This window comes from Drosophila biarmipes, chromosome 2R (assembly GCF_025231255.1).
Source record: "Drosophila biarmipes strain raj3 chromosome 2R, RU_DBia_V1.1, whole genome shotgun sequence".
NCBI lineage: Eukaryota > Metazoa > Arthropoda > Insecta > Diptera > Drosophilidae > Drosophila > Drosophila biarmipes.
The window spans coordinates 16,674,397-16,689,473 of record NC_066615.1 but is presented as its reverse complement, the minus strand read 5'-3'; the positions used below and the strand labels follow the sequence as shown (position 1 = coordinate 16,689,473).

At 48.1% G+C, this 15,077-nt stretch overlaps 3 protein-coding genes across 3 annotated transcripts; all 3 read right to left on the bottom strand.

Annotated features, from left to right (window-relative positions):
• Window positions 1-1,863: 1,863 nt before the first annotated feature.
• On the bottom strand, window positions 1,864-3,328 carry LOC108036268 (segmentation protein even-skipped). The gene is made up of 2 exons (XM_017112279.3): window positions 3,112-3,328; window positions 1,864-3,041 (listed from the first exon to the last, which is right to left on the bottom strand). Exons 1-2 carry the CDS (start codon window positions 3,251-3,253, stop codon window positions 2,050-2,052), a joined length of 1,134 nt encoding a protein of 377 aa, XP_016967768.1. The 5' UTR covers window positions 3,254-3,328; the 3' UTR covers window positions 1,864-2,049.
• A 7,015-nt stretch (window positions 3,329-10,343) lies between these two features.
• On the bottom strand, window positions 10,344-11,775 carry LOC108036247 (WD repeat-containing protein 89). Its single transcript, XM_017112256.2, has 3 exons — window positions 11,702-11,775; window positions 10,678-11,644; window positions 10,344-10,622 (listed from the first exon to the last, which is right to left on the bottom strand). The coding sequence occupies exons 1-3, from the start codon at window positions 11,727-11,729 to the stop codon at window positions 10,382-10,384; spliced, it is 1,236 nt and encodes a 411-aa protein (XP_016967745.1). The 5' UTR covers window positions 11,730-11,775; the 3' UTR covers window positions 10,344-10,381.
• A 567-nt stretch (window positions 11,776-12,342) lies between these two features.
• On the bottom strand, window positions 12,343-14,232 carry LOC108036679 (eukaryotic translation initiation factor 3 subunit J). The gene is made up of 6 exons (XM_017112961.3): window positions 13,995-14,232; window positions 13,704-13,795; window positions 13,384-13,497; window positions 13,023-13,311; window positions 12,822-12,958; window positions 12,343-12,758 (listed from the first exon to the last, which is right to left on the bottom strand). Exons 1-6 carry the CDS (start codon window positions 14,008-14,010, stop codon window positions 12,696-12,698), a joined length of 711 nt encoding a protein of 236 aa, XP_016968450.1. The 5' UTR covers window positions 14,011-14,232; the 3' UTR covers window positions 12,343-12,695.
• Between the last annotated feature and the right edge of the window lie 845 nt (window positions 14,233-15,077).

Sequence of the window (15,077 nt, the reverse complement as noted above, 5' to 3'; positions counted from 1 at the left end):
CAACCCAGCCAACCAGCCAACCACCCAACCAGCCAGCCACCCAGCAATCCTGCAGAGATTTCCTGTTTGGCTATTTTTTAATTTACTGTATCCGAGTCTGTGTGTGCGGGGGAATTCCCCGGGGCCGAACCGTGGCGCGTATCTTTATTATCAAATCATAAAATGCTGCCACTTGTGTGCCAGCATCCCCCAAGTGAGAGCACCAGCCAACGCACCAGGAGTAACCAGAGGAAAGAAAGGGGTGTGCCACACCACTCCAGCTCCAAGGATAACACTTCACGGACCATTTTTTATGCCTCCGAATTGCCTGGCAAGTGTCAAAACATGTTTTGATGCCAGGCAGCCGCTCAATTAGATATTAGAGATAGAAGGGATCAGGGGTGGCTGGGAATCCTCAGTTGTATCTGCAGCCTTGTATCCTACACTAGCAGAAAACCCTATAAAGTATCGAAGTAATTGTTAAGATTGCCCCACCCCAAAACAAACTCAAATGTATCTCTAAAAAGGTTATTTTTCTTTAAACTTTTAAAACGATTAAAGCGTTTTTTTAAACATTTTTTATAACCGGTAATCGAACCGGGGACTTCATTATCTTAGTTCAACACTCTTGACTACGAAGCAATGGATTTTTTAGGGAAATTCAATGATTTAATGTGTCATTGTATTTCTTATAAGCTAAAGATATACAAGTTTTTGTCTACAATGTTTAAAACTATATAAAATACAATGAGTTACAATTTTTATAGTTCTGTTACGGTTCAAAGACCCATGAACAATATATTTTGCCGTACTGCTCACAGGAATTTAAATGGTATTATCACAATTGAACACAAAAAAAGAGATATTGCATTATAATTGTGAAGTCCATATGAATTTAGATTTGCTATGTAATAGATTTGTAAGATTTATATAGTTTTTCTTCGTGTGTACTATCCTTGTACCGCTTACCCTCCCCACTTTGGCTGACTCTGGTTTTTTAGCTGCGGGATTATGAGCAATTGACATCCCTTTTCGGCCCCGCTGAGCAATTGAAACACATGTTTTGCCTGGCAATTTAATAGGGATTTGATTTGGCCAGGACCACGCTGCACCCCTCTGATGATTTCTCAATTATGACAATTGTTTGACGCCGTAAAGGAAGCGGGAAAATAAACACGAGCCGGGCAAGTGAGCAGGGAAGAGGACTCCACGGGTGAGGTGACAATTAATTAGCCGAGCCCAATCCGATCCGAGGACACCGAAATTGATACCATGGGCAATGCAACCTGACGCGTGGCAGGGAGTGGGTTTGGGAATTGCTGTACGAACGGCAATGGGCCCAGTTCCACTGCAAGGTCGCCGCCCAGCGGGTGACTCTGGGTCACTCTGCAGTGCCCTCCCGCTTGGATCTGCTCGAATGGCATTAATAAGCCATTGGCTTGTGCCAGTCCCCCGCGGATGTCGCCTTCCTTCCCCCGCCGGGGCACCCGAGTCCGAGGTCCCTGCTCCGGCTTGTGGGTGGGCCACTGGCCATAGGCCACGCCGAGGGACTCGCTCGGCACGCTCTTCCGCCCGATTCGTGACAGTTTCCCTGCGAAGGTCAGCGCAGAGCAGCTGTCCCGCCAGGTTTCTCCACGGCTAATCCAAACAGCCAGGTCCATAAAAGCAACTCAGGTATAGGTATCTGCAAGATACTCCCTCACCCAGTCAGGTAGTCGTATGCATTGCTTGATTTTAGAGATTCTCCCATTTATTTTTGATTGTTTGTCCTAATAATGATTTTTTAGCTACTTAACTTGATGGATATGCTTTGAAAAACCCCATTGCAAGTCAATTTCGCTTTCCCCGACGGCTCCGAAAAGCCAAAAAGTCGTTTGCATCATATAATTTTCAGTGATTTTCGCATTTATTTTGATTTTGTGCCTTAACTATGACTAACTTTAGCTACTTAACGCTACAGTATGGTACAATCTGCGCGGGAATAAATAGGGGGAGGGCGGATGCCTAAGACTAGTTTGTACAATCGTTGGGGGACTGGGGACGAGGGGGTCTCACTGCCAGGATGAGGGCTTACGCCTCAGTCTTGTAGGGCTTGAAGAGCTTCGGCTTGGGCTCCGCAATCACGGTGGTCGTCGGCGGCGGCGACATGTCGGAGGCGGGGCGCTTGGCACTGGGCATCAGGAGGCCGGGGGCGGGCAGCGGACTGGTGGTGGTCAGCAGGGGAGCGGCAGCCGGAGCGGGGGCAGCCACTGGACTGCGGTCGAACACCTTGGCATGATCGGATCCCACTGGCGAGAGCGACAGCGTGGAGGAGTGCGGCGATGAGGAGGACTGCAGGTCCAGCGGCGGCGTCTGGGTCTTGGGCAGACCGGCACCCAAGCCCGGATAGCAGGAGCCCGAGGGCAGGGCGCCCAGGAAGCCGGCGGCGGCACCGGCCGAGTAGGTGGCGGATCCCGAGGCGCTGGTTCCCATCATGTGCGGGTGCATATGAGGGCCAGCGGGATGCGGCGGCGCTGGGCGGGCGGTGGGGATGTGGTACGGGGTGTAGCGGTACTGTCCATAGGGCGAGGGATGGGCCGAGTGCGCCGAGTGTCCGGGCATCTGCATGGCCTGCATCTGGGGCATGGCCATGGGGGGCATGCCACTGGCCATCATGGGGTTGCTGGCCACGGCGGCGGCGGCAGCAGCGGCGGCAGCGGCGGCGGGGGCGTACGGCGGATAGGGCATGCCCACGCTGTTGGCCGCCGCCTGGAGGATGGAGGCGGCGAAGGCGGGGTCGGAGTACACGGCGGCGTAGGGCCAGGCGACGGCGATGCGCTGGCGCTTGTCCTTCATGCGGCGGTTCTGGAACCACACCTTGATGGTGCTCTCGGGCAGGTTCAGCTGGGCGGCCAGTTCGCAGCGGCGGGGTCGGGACACGTAGTTCTCCTTGTAGAACTCCTTCTCCAGGCGACCCAGCTGGTCACGGGTGAAGGCGGTGCGGTAGCGGCGGACCGACGGGTCGGCTGGGATCTCTGAGCCACGGCTGCCATTCAGGGAGTTGTCCGGACTGGAGAGGCATTCTGTTTGGGGTAGGGAGAGGGCCGTAGTTAGTAAATTGCCACCTGGGAGGAGCTGCAGCCTAGAACCTACCATTTGGCGAGGGTGGCGGCGTCTGGGGCTTGCCGTACTGGGTTGCCATGAGGTCCACGACCAGGGGCTTCTGGTCCACGCTCCTGTCGTCGGTGTGGTGGGCATGGTGGCTCTCCATGTTGTAGGTTCGGTATCCGTGCATCTTGCGAGAGTGTTGTGTGATGGAAATTCTCGGTCTCTGGGAGAGTCGAAGAGTCGCAGGCAGTTGTTGACTGTGCGGCGGTCACAGTTCGAGTGTGCCGCTCTCAGCCACCCCGCGACCTTTTATACCGCTCCGCTCCGCAGGCAAATGGCCGCCGTCGCCGGGCTCGGCCAATCCGCGCGCAGCAGGCCAGTGCGAGAGGGATGGCCTGTGAGCGGTGCTAATGTGCGGTACGCGGAGAGTCCGCTGCTGGGCTGCTGGGCTGCTGAGCGGCGATTACGAGGCGGGAGCAGCGGGGTGGAGCAGCAGGAGCACCGCCAGGGCCACCATGGCCATCTTGGAGAGCGAGCTCCGATTTGGTATTCATAGCGGATGAGCGAATCTTTTGTCTCGCCCGCCCGCAGGCGGCTTGCTCCGCGGGCGCAAGCGGGATGGTCGAACCCCCTTAATAATGGGATTTTATCGGCTTCATCAAGAATGATATGGCATTATGCCGCTCAGCCGGGTGGTGTCTGGCACGACTCCTATGTGGTCCCGGGCATGTACCGGGGGTCGGGTCGCAGTACATACATATATGTATTTATCGATCGCCAGCCAGCGAATTATTTGCGCTTTTATCAAGTCCTAATACAATGCCGCACGTTTAGCGGCCTCACACTGGGTCTTGGCCTGGCATGGCCGGGTTTGCTGAACTTTATCGACCGCCCGACGCCCCCTAATAACCATTTGGTCGGCCTCCGTAGAGCCGGATGATGGGGCTGGGGGAGCCCGGTTGCTGGGACTTAATTTGAAAAGTTCTCGGTTCGCAGGCAAAACATTTATTATGATGATATAATCATGCCCGGAGGCAACTGTACCGCGTGCGGGTGTCCTCTTGGGGGGCAGCTTGCGCAAGTGGTGGGTGGATTTGCGTGGCATAGTGGAGAAAATGGTCTGGGACCCGAGACTACCTGCTCAAACGGGTTAAGCTCGGGGATCAGGCTAAGTCGGCGCAAAAAATAACCCAGCTCGCTAGTCCCTTAATTGCACGGACCTGGACTTATGTGGGCCCAAGCCCTTCGACATCATTATTATGTGTTTTTATGACTTTCTAATGAAACGGGCCGAGGTACCGGGTTCCAAGTCAAGCCCTCGGCTAATCCCAGCAAACAAACAAACACAGGACTGGACGGGATAGGATGGTGGCCTAGTATATCGCACTCGGAATCCCCTGACTCCGCAACCCGCTTTCGGCACATAGTCAGGGTCCCGCGATCGCCGACATGAATTTCCCCTTAACTCCCGGGGAAAGTAGAGCACAGCGGTGCGCAGATACGAACCGATTGTTCAAGATGCTGCAATAAAGTCTAACTCGAAAGTGAAACGAGAGCGAGGCCGAAAGCGAAACTCTGCAATTGACTAATAATCTGGCCGATGGCTGATGGCCGATGGCCGATGGCAAAGGGATTAACAGGGCGGACACAGCGAGGAACCCGTACCCGGCGAGATCTCTGGGATCTCAGCTCTTCCAGTTTTATTTCCCCTGCCATTGTTATGCATTACCCGGTAACCGAGAGGATATCGCGCTCCTGCGAGTTACTTCAAATTATTGGGTTATATTGCGCCGCAATTTGCATTGGCATTAACTCGCCGAGGCGGCCAGGGCAACTACCTAGCCGGGTGACCTGGAAAAGGCCCCTGACAGCCCATGACGGCCCAAGCCTTCCGGGCCAGGCCGGCAAGGGTCCGTGCCCACAAGCTACAACCTTGCCTATTGTGCACCGCCGGAGCCTTTGTCTTTGACTCCGTCCGGAGAATGGACCGCTTGGGTTAAGTCGTCAAGCGTTGCTGCGGCAGCGACAGTAAATACCCTTTATGGCGATCGGTTGGGTTGGGCGAAAGTGTCCAGTGTCCGTACCTGCCCTCACCCATCCACGCCGATCCGCAAACACTTTCGCATTTCCTCAACCCGGAATGCCAATACCGAGAAGCGCGGCCCGGCCCATTTGTTTGGCCCGTTTATTGCACATTCTGCACTCACAAAGCGCCGATCTCGCTGATTATGCCCGTCATCATGGCAAGTAAGTGGCCAGCACACTGGCCGGATTGTCTGCGCAACGGCAATGCTGGCGAGGATTCGCAAAGCGCTGAGCGGGGGCGGGTGAAGGCGGGCAAAGGGCCGGAGACAGTGCAAAAATTGGCAATAAAACGACGAAAACGAGGGAATTATGCTTGATGATTGAGTAATTTCTGTAGTAAAACAATTACAACAAAAGGGCGGCGAATTTATGGTGATTGCGGCGGAAGGAAGTGTGGAGTAAGTGATTCATCGCGAAATCCTTGAGGACCCTGTCCGCGGGCAGAGTGCCAGCCGAGGATGGCTCAGTTTTTTATACTATGACCCTGTTTAAATTTCGGTTTTCTAGCTTTAAGTATTTGTATTGCATCCATGAAAATTATTAGTTATTAAAAAGGTTAAAGATGATTAGAGTTGCACAATATTTTGTGGAAAGAAATGATGACGTTAAAAATGTCATACAGAAACATATGCCTCAGTGTTTATATGGGTAAGCACGGATTTAAAGTCAAAAAGAACAATAATTATCAAGTTCTGAAAATAATTCTCGTTCTGAATTATTGTTCGCATCATTACTTAATTTGCTATATTAGCGACTCAAGAAATGTATTTGTTGCTTATTTCGAACTGGGATATTAACTCATGCAATTTGTGGGTTTTATTTTCGACTTAAACTGGTAACTGATGGTGTTTTTATAATATAATATTATATTGTTTTGAAACGTTTTTTGACAAAACTTGAAGCGTATCATTGTATCTTAGATCCCATAGAAGTTTTCTCAACCTTACTCGACACTAAAAACATGAAACAGTAATCTTTCATTGCCAAAGTGGTTTTCAAAATACTTTCAAATATTTTAAAAAGTATTTTTCCAACTCCTCCCTCGTTCCTTAGGTTAAGCTGTCTACTCTTAGTTCGAGGAGACCCTGCCATTCGCTGTGGAGGCATTAGAGCACATCATCCCTCGAATAAATGTGCTGGTTTGCTTCCTCCACTCGAGGCGGAACTCTGCTCCCCGCACTCGAATAACCATAAAATGTCTGAGGAGTGTACAGCACCATGAGTAATTTAATTTCCAACAAACATCATAAAAAGTGGTTCAGCTCGCAGAGAACTTTCCTAGGCAATCGACGCATTAGCAGGCGTTTATGTGGGAACTGTCAAGAGAAGCCCTTGATGAAAGTTCGAGCCAACTATTGCCTCATGTTCTAATGGCTATGCAAAACAACTTGCCTACACCCAGACCCCCGAGATGTTTATGGCACAGCCTACACATTTCCCCGGGGGAAGGCAGCGAGCCAATCGAAGCTAGAATTTCCAATAATTGCCAGGGAGACAAAACAAACTGGCAGGGAAAGGAGCTCGTAAAAATATGAATGCCATCGCGAACAAATGGCTCTTAAAAACGAGAGCAGGGCGAGTTATGGCCACAATGGCACAGGTAAGTAGAGCGCTAGCCTTGTCCGCGTTTTTCCAGGAGCCCCTCACATAAAAACCCGTGAAGAATTAAAAAATTAGAGCACATCGCTGGGTTCGGGGAAAAAAAGTAGCGCAGCGAAAAAATCACACAATGGGAACAAAAAACGTGATCTACTTTCCTAATACGGCCTAAGGCCCGCGGGCTAAGGTCCTCGCAACAGGATACTCCCGTTCCGCGAACCACATCGCCGAGCCCATAAAAATCTGCATATACCACGGACCATCTACCATCTACCGTCTACCATAATTCCGTCCAGAATTTGTTTGCTGCTGGCGGAAACAAAGGAGCCGGGAAATGGAAACGGAAAACGGGGCCATAAACCGTAAAGAGAGCAGGGCACAAAAATTGGCCGGCAGAACAAAAAACTGATCTAGTTTTCTAATGCAGCGAGGTCGCTCTCGATTCCCCGAGGCTGCCGCCTGGGTCCTCCGCTTGTCCTGCGGTTCCGCCGAAGGTGCACCAATAAAAAGGCGCGTCTATTTCCCTGCCCATCGCGGTCCTACCTAGTTTTTTCGGCCCAATTTTTAGTGGAAATGCGAGCGTGCAATAAAACGGACGCCCGTCCTTCCGAGTGTCCGGTCCGCAGGACAACGACTAACTGCCGTAATTAGGAGGTTTCTAGGGCAGGCATCTCGCGGGGATCGACGGCGGAGGTGACAATGGAAAAAACTCATAAAAAGAGCAACAAAGTGGCCCAGAAAGAAAAAATTGGCTCGCTTTTTGTCGAACAAAAAGAGGCCACAAAAAGCGAGCACGGGCCGGGGACCGTCTTCCACAATCGGGCCAAATAATTAGGTGAGCGATTGTGCGCCCTTTGTGCGGCCCGATGATTAGCGGTTTCTTTTTTAGGATCGCGTCTTTGGAGGGCAGGGATTTTTAGGAGGACCATCGGCCTGGCGAGCCGTCAATGAGGGCGGACGACAAAGAAGAGACCTCATCATCACCATTTTTGTACATTTGCTGAAGTAATTCATATTGAATTGATATCGCAAAAAGATAAGAGATCGTTGAGATAAATGTATAAAACATATCACATATCAGTACTTTACTCTAACTGAATTTACACAAATGTTAATATTTGTTCAATTGATTTATTTCATAATTTATTTTACTTTTCTAAAGGTTGAGATGATGTGAGAAAATTTTCAAAACCTTTTCCGAGTTGCGTAAAAAACGCATTCAAATCTAACCCTATGAAAGTTATCAAAGATAAAATTCGTAGATAATTCAATCAATTAGCATATCTAATATTTCAAAGTTGGTACTTAGTGCGAATATCATAACCTGTTTATTATTATATACTATATATTATATACAGGGAATACAAACTTATTATTTTGTTTTAATTGTTATTAAATAACTTAGAGATCTGAACATTTATTTTAAGTACATTTTTAAACAAATACAATTATTAAAAAATGTAATAAATAATAAACAAAATACTTTTATGTTAAGCCTTGCATAAAAAACAAACTTTTTTAAGACATATACATGAAGTAGTTAAAAATCAAATTACTAGTTCCCAACCCAGAGTCCTGCTAACCCAAAATGACCTCAACTCGATGACTATAGCAAGATACTTTTATGAGCGAAGTAAAGATGCAAATCGCGGCATCTGTGGCCGAGTCCCCCGGGAGGCCAAATCAATCGGACACGTTTACTATAAATACAGCGCATTGCGGTCTCCGAGGCAATTCGATTGAGCCTGTGACCAATTCCGATTCGGGCGAAGAGCGGAGGAGCTGAGCAGCAGGAGCTCGGGGTCGGATTCGCCAACAAACGCCGCTGGAAAGCCGCAGAGTGCAGGGTCAGAGGTCGCAGGAGGGTCCTGCGAGAGAGCAGTAGCAGTAGTCCACCGCACTGACGAATCACATCAAAGTGGAACACATAGCGTCTTCGACTCCGAGGACTCAGGGTCAGGCGTCCTGCCAACAGACATGTCAAATCACAGGAAAACAACGACGACAGGACACACAGTGCCGCCAAAGGAGCGGGGGCACCCAGGGAACGAAGGTCCTGCCAAACAGCATCGCCTCACCGCAGCAAATTCGCGCCGACTGTGCGAGAACAGCGGGGCACACCATAATATTTTGGTTGCTCGACGAATTCCTCGCCGGCCAGCGGAAGACTCTCCGGGCTCTGGGAGGAGTTTCGAAGGAATTCCCGGGGCCTTTATTGATGGGCAATTAGCCACGGTGAGTGGCGGTTTTTGAGTGAGCCTGCAGGACCTCTGGCCACTCGGGGTCCCAGCCGCGTTGGACTCGCTCGGCGGGAGCAAACCCACAGCTTCAGTGGCGGCGTCGCGATACCTTTCCATTCGGAGCCCAGTTTCTTCTGCTGTTTCTGTAAATTTGAGCAAATTAAGTCGTTCCGGTTGTGCCCGTTTCTAGGTGGTACTTCTGTAGCAATTTTATTTGTATCGTAGGTGTGGTATTTGTCAACACTCGGACTCCGCTCTCGGAAATCTCGACTCGGACGGGCAGGCAGTGGCAGCAGCGGCGGATTAGCCGATTTGTGGGCACGGATTCGAAATGCCTACTGCAGCACTAATTGGGCCGCTCTCTGTGCGAAGGGATGAGGATGCGGATGCGGATGAGGATGAGGGATGCTGGTAACATGGCTGGTGGGAGGGGCAGGGGACGTTCTAAGGATGCGTTTATCTGCCCTGAGGATGTGCTAATTTTTTACCCAGCTGAGCTGGCTGCGAGCAGAAAGTGAGCGATGAGTGCGCAGGTTAGAGGGTGAATTGAATCATCATTGCTGCAGCAAGGAGTCCAGCCGGATTCCCCCAAGGGAATCGCAAAGAAACCTTTTCCTCCTGATGCAAAAAAATGGAATAGTTAAAATCAATAGGTATCTGCAATTCACATCTAACATTTCGTGTTTCATCTTGGATCAATAATAATTCACCCTTCTTATATAAATCCATAGCAAGACAAAAATTAAATAAAATTTATTTTTTTTCACTGGGAACTATTTTGTATTAAAAATAAGTTATTAACATTTAATTTAAAATATTAAATATTCAAATTTTATAAATTTTTATTTAAAAATTTATAAATAGTCACATTAGAAAATATTACAGACTTTCAAGGGCATACAAACATTAAACATTTTAAATTAAATTAGAAACAAATGTTAAACAAATTACACTTTGTTGCATTTTGAATTTTACATTTCCACATTAAACTTGAATTACATGGGTTTTTATGTGTTTTTCAGTATTTTCAGGCGTGGCAGCGGTCTAAGTAAATTAACTAAATTAAGTTCTAAATATATTAAAATACGATTTGGGCTGGGCTTTAATGTTGTTCTTTTATTTACAAAATTGTAAATTTGAAGTTCATGTAGATAATATGTACTACGTAGCCAAAAAAAAGTTCCGCCGAAAGTATGCTACATATATTATTAACTAACGTAAGCCTCTTACGTCCCGACTCGGTTTCGTATCAGCCAGTCCTTGCCAGCCCACAAACAACACCGCCTCAGAGTATATCTGGCAGCACTGCCACTGCCAACGCCAAAGGTTGCCACGTAATTAGGACAATTTGAATTGCTTAATTCAGTAAACTTTATTTAAAACGAAAACATTTAATATGGCGCCTGCTTGCGCGACTTCTTTTCCTTCTTAACCTTCAGCTTGTCGCTGCCGGCTAGCGTCGCACCGGTTTCCTGTGACCAAACAGTTACAATGCCGGACTCGCCGCCCGTAACCAACAATCCCGTCTTGGCATCAAAGAGACTGTCCCTCACAATCTGCTTGTTTCCCTGGAAATTGGCCAGCGGCTGGAGTTCACTCTTGCCGGTGACGCTCACAGAGCGCAGGATCTCCCTGAAGGAGGAGTGGTCAGTTGGGGGTACTAGATTAGAGACAGCGAAACACTCACCCCTTGTTGAAATTCGTGCCCGCCAGCAGGAAGACTCCTCCGTCCTCCTGGTTGTGGGCACCAATCAGGTTGAAGTTGGCGGCATTTTTGCGCCGTATGGCCGCCGTGACATCTGGCCGCTGGAAGGAGGCCACCTCGTCGCCCTCCTCGCTCTCGTAGCTCTTGAAATCGCCCGTGGTCGTGATGCAGGACACGATGTCCTTGTCGTAGACGTTTCTGTGCCACTCCAGGCGGGCCACGCTGCTCTCGGTGTTGAAGGTGCTCGTCAGGGCCTCCTCCTCGTCCGCCTCCTTCGCATCGAAGATGTTTATCAGCCCGTCCACGCTGCCCGTGGCCAGAAGATCGGGATTCTGGGCATGGAAGCGCACCGAGGTGACCTCGTCCTCGTGGCTCTCACAGTAGCAGCCCATCTGCCGACGCTCCCGAACGTCGTGGAACAGCAGGAAGGCGTTGCTCTGGTACTGCTCGGTGCCACAGCAGATGACCCGTCCGTTGGCGTTCCTGTCGAAGCAGGTCATCGACTTGGGCACCGGCCACTCTCTGTATTCGTGGCTGTACTTGAATCTCGCCTGCTCGCCCTTCAGCCGCAGATCGTAGAGGCGCACATAGCCATCGGTGGTTCCCACGACGATGTTGTGCGGTCCCTCGTCGAGGAAGCGGATGCCACAGATGCTCACGGGCTTAGGGGAGTCTGTGGGCTGCAGGAAGCTGAAGTTGGCCAGTTTACCGGCGCCCGCATCCAGGTTGTAGATGTGCATTGCCGAGCTGGACAGACCGGCGGCAATACGTGTGAATCCCTGATCGGCGGACAGACAGAGCACATACTCCCGCTGCAGGGACACGCTGGCCTCGTCCTGCGGCTTGTACTTCTGCCGGAATTGGGCGGCCAACTCCTGGACACTACAGGTGTCCTCGTCGCCGATGTCCTCCTCATCCTCCGAGTCGGGCAGCTCCTCGTCGGCGGCTTCTGCAGGGTGCAAGGATTTAGTAAGCTTGCTTTCAGTTAATCACTAGTTAGTTAAACCTTGGCAATACTTGTTGAAATCACTCATTCTTGTTGCTTGTTGACTTCTTGCACGTGTATTGAACCGCTTTAGAGATGGCCATCTAGCTGGCTTAGAGCTGACCTTAGGGTGGATACATTCTGAAGAGGCTTGGCGGGAAAATTCAAATGACCAATGCATTTTTCCCTTATTTATTAACCTATTACGAAAAAAAGTATTTTAAATATTCTAATGACATAGTTAGTTATCCATTTCTTATTTCTGGCTAATTTTTTTTAGCTTTTTTAGCAATCCAAATCGAACAACATTGCTAGCAATGCTTCTTCTTGCTCATACAAACAAAACCATTCTCAGTGAAACGCCTTCAATTAAGGAGACCATAAATTGTCATGCTCAATAAAAACCATAAGTCGTTTTTTTTTAATTTAAAAAAATAGCTGTTTTTATGGAATTTCTTTTTTAAATATTATTCACACAAAATACCTAAAGCCCTGAGTTAGACTAAAATATTATTATTAATGTTTATTGAAATATTTTGTTATCAATAATTATTTATTCATAAAATTTATTTAGACTGAACCTGTCTTATCACAAAATAAAAATAGTTATCAGCAAACCTATACCATTACCCATAGGCCCACGAACAAAGAAATGGTCACCGTTTAATATCGATCTGTAGATTTATTCTTTATACAAAAGTTAATTTCACAAGAAGCCATTCCGAATACGACATATGCATTGGCCATAAGTCAGTTGCCTAAATATTCTATCGGTTTGGAGTTGGATTTGCGTGTCCGATGAGGTTTCTTGATTGACTGACTTGACTGTGTGTTGTTTTTCGTTTGTGTTCTGTACGGTCATATAAATATATATGTACATATTTATATAGGTTCTGCTTTCTATATTCAACAAAGTACTCAATTTCCTGCGCAGCATCTCTAACAAGAAGAACTCTTCAACAAGCAACTATGTATTCAATAATTAGATATATGCGGGTTACAATATAGTTCCTATTCACATGAAGTCGTCATAGTCTTCGGTGAAGTCATTGCCGTACTTTTGGTAACCGTCAATGTCCTGCGGATAAAAGAGTTTAATTGGTTATCATGAACAAGTGTTAAGGTGGAGCCAAGGACTCACGTCGTTCTCGGTGCGCAGCGTGACCTTGCCCTTGCCCTTGCCAGCGGGCTTCTTGGCATTGGCCTTCTCCAGCTTGAGCTTTTCCGAGTGCAATATCTCCACGTTCATTTTGACCTTTTTGATGTCAGTGGCGCTCACTTGATGGGGTGGAAAATCAGATCAGATAAGGTTTATCAGGGCTTACGCCGGCCATTCACTTACGGTTCACGCATAGGCTGCGCACCAGGTCTTCGACGAACTGGGGGAAGTGCTCCGATTCGCGGAACTGTGCCACCTTCCAGCTGAGCGTGGCTCCGAACTCCTTGAACTCCTCCTTGCTTTCCGGGTTGAAGGACTCGAGGCCGCCGCTCGTACTCGTCACGCCGAAGGCATCCTGAGCGTGCTTGAGGTCCGAGGCCTCCTGAATCTTTTGCAGGCGCAGCTTCTCAGCCAGCTTTTCCGCGGGCGACAGGTTAGCCAGTCGTTCCGCCTCTGCTTCCTCCTCCAGACGCTGTGGATCAGTGGTCCCGAAAGGGTAAGGTTATAATCTCTAAATGTAAATAGGGTTTGGGGATTGATCTACCGCTTGCTGCTCCAATTTGGCCTTTAGTGCCTTGCTTGGCTTGGTTTTGACTGGCGCTTCTGTTTTCGTGGGCTTCTCCTCGTCCTTCTTCTCCTCCTCGTCCTCCCAGCTGTCCTGTGGATGGATGGAATTGCCAGAAGATTGGGTCAATATGCTGCGAAACTGCACACGTGTACAGCGCAAAACGAAAGTGAAACCGCCGAGTGCACGAAAACAAGTTTGGGCCGTGGCCCTTTGTTGTTGTGCTCGTGGCGCGATCTGCATATGGCATTACACTCGGTTTCGGTTTCGCTTGGGTTTCAGAGCAGTGGGTGGCGCACCTTGATGTCCTCGTCCTCGTCCTCGCCCTCCCATTTGTTTACGCTGGCGGCGGCGTTCGGCCTGATGACCACTTCGCTGTCTGCTGCTGACTCTGCCAGGGCACAGGATGAAATCGGGAAAACAACAAGGGGTTCGAATGTGGTTAGTTGGCTGGCGCATTGGCTAAAAATACCCATCAAGGCTGGTTGCATGGCAGTCCAACAACAACCACGACCACCTCGGCGACCACGTTTATTGTCCGCCCCAGATGACGCACCGCCCCCGCAGCCGCCCGCGCCCCGGGAACTCACCCCAATCGTCGGCCATGGCTGCGGATCTCTGTACGTCTGCGGGATTTGTGCTTTCGGTCGGATTTGTGCTAGGATCGCCTAGGTTCCAGCCTCGCAGCAATTTCGGGAATTTTCCAAAACCAAATCTACTAGGGGTGGAGCAGCGTCAATGGGAATATCGATGCATCGATGTTTTTAAACCATTGCAAACATCGATATTTAGGTATCGATGTTATCCATTTTAATGACTTTTTGTAAATTTGTTTAATTTTGTGCTTTAAATGTAATGCTTTGTTCATAAAATCGTGGCAGACTTAAACACGAAAGTATGCTATTTTAATATAACCTCTTGTTATTTTTTTTATTTTTTATCGAAAAAACAACAAAACTATTTTAAACATTTTGAAAATTCTAAAAAAGAAACGAATTTTTACAAATAAATAAATATAAATGTCAGAAAGTACTTCTAATTATCTGACTTTTATATATTTTTTTATTGATCTGAATAAAGTACAATAAATAATTGTTATTTAATGAACAAAAATACATATCAAGATATCAAGAGACGACCTGCAATCTTATCCCAAAGAAGTTTCTTTCACTTCCGTTTTGTGATCTAGAGATCCAACTCTTCCAGAAACACAGTATCACAGCCAGCTATTTGCAAAGTCTCGTTTTCAATGAAGGAGTTCGAAAATCCTGGTGTAGGAAAAACGCAAATGGGTCTGATTTCACGCGTGTATCTAAGAAAATATATGTAATAAATATAACATTTTTCTAAAAAAAAAAAAGAGATATGTCGCTCACCGTACTGAAATTTCGAGGAGGAGCAGGGCAAGAGTGCTTCAAATAGTTGAACATATTTATGTTGCGAAAGAAAGACTCTAAATTTATAAAAACCACTTTGTGAGGTCTTAGTAAAATAATTTAAATATAATTTCCTTAAATGTTGAATATTCTAGCCGTTATTTACCAGTTTCAGCGAAGGAATCCCAAGTAACAGGCAGGAGCAGGAGGGAAAAGGGCAGTTTAAGTATAAGCATCTTGTACCGTCGGATTTTGAACTAAGACTAAGAAGGGTAAATATTAATAAAAGTTAAGCTC

Coding starts and splice junctions, on each gene's coding strand:
- LOC108036268 (XM_017112279.3), bottom strand. CDS start 3,253: ATGCACGGATACCGAACCTACAACATGGAGAGCCACCATGCCCACCAC. Junction 3,042..3,111: donor GCCGCCACCCTCGCCAAATG/GTAGGTTCTAGG, acceptor TACCCCAAACAG/AATGCCTCTCCAGTCCGGAC.
- LOC108036247 (XM_017112256.2), bottom strand. CDS start 11,729: ATGAGTGATTTCAACAAGTATTGCCAAG. Junction 11,645..11,701: donor TTTCAACAAGTATTGCCAAG/GTTTAACTAACT, acceptor TGCACCCTGCAG/AAGCCGCCGACGAGGAGCTG. Junction 10,623..10,677: donor GGCACGAATTTCAACAAGGG/GTGAGTGTTTCG, acceptor CTCCTCCTTCAG/GGAGATCCTGCGCTCTGTGA.
- LOC108036679 (XM_017112961.3), bottom strand. Junction 13,498..13,703: donor ACGAGGACGAGGACATCAAG/GTGCGCCACCCA, acceptor ATCCATCCACAG/GACAGCTGGGAGGACGAGGA. Junction 12,959..13,022: donor GCGCAGCCTATGCGTGAACC/GTAAGTGAATGG, acceptor CACCCCATCAAG/TGAGCGCCACTGACATCAAA.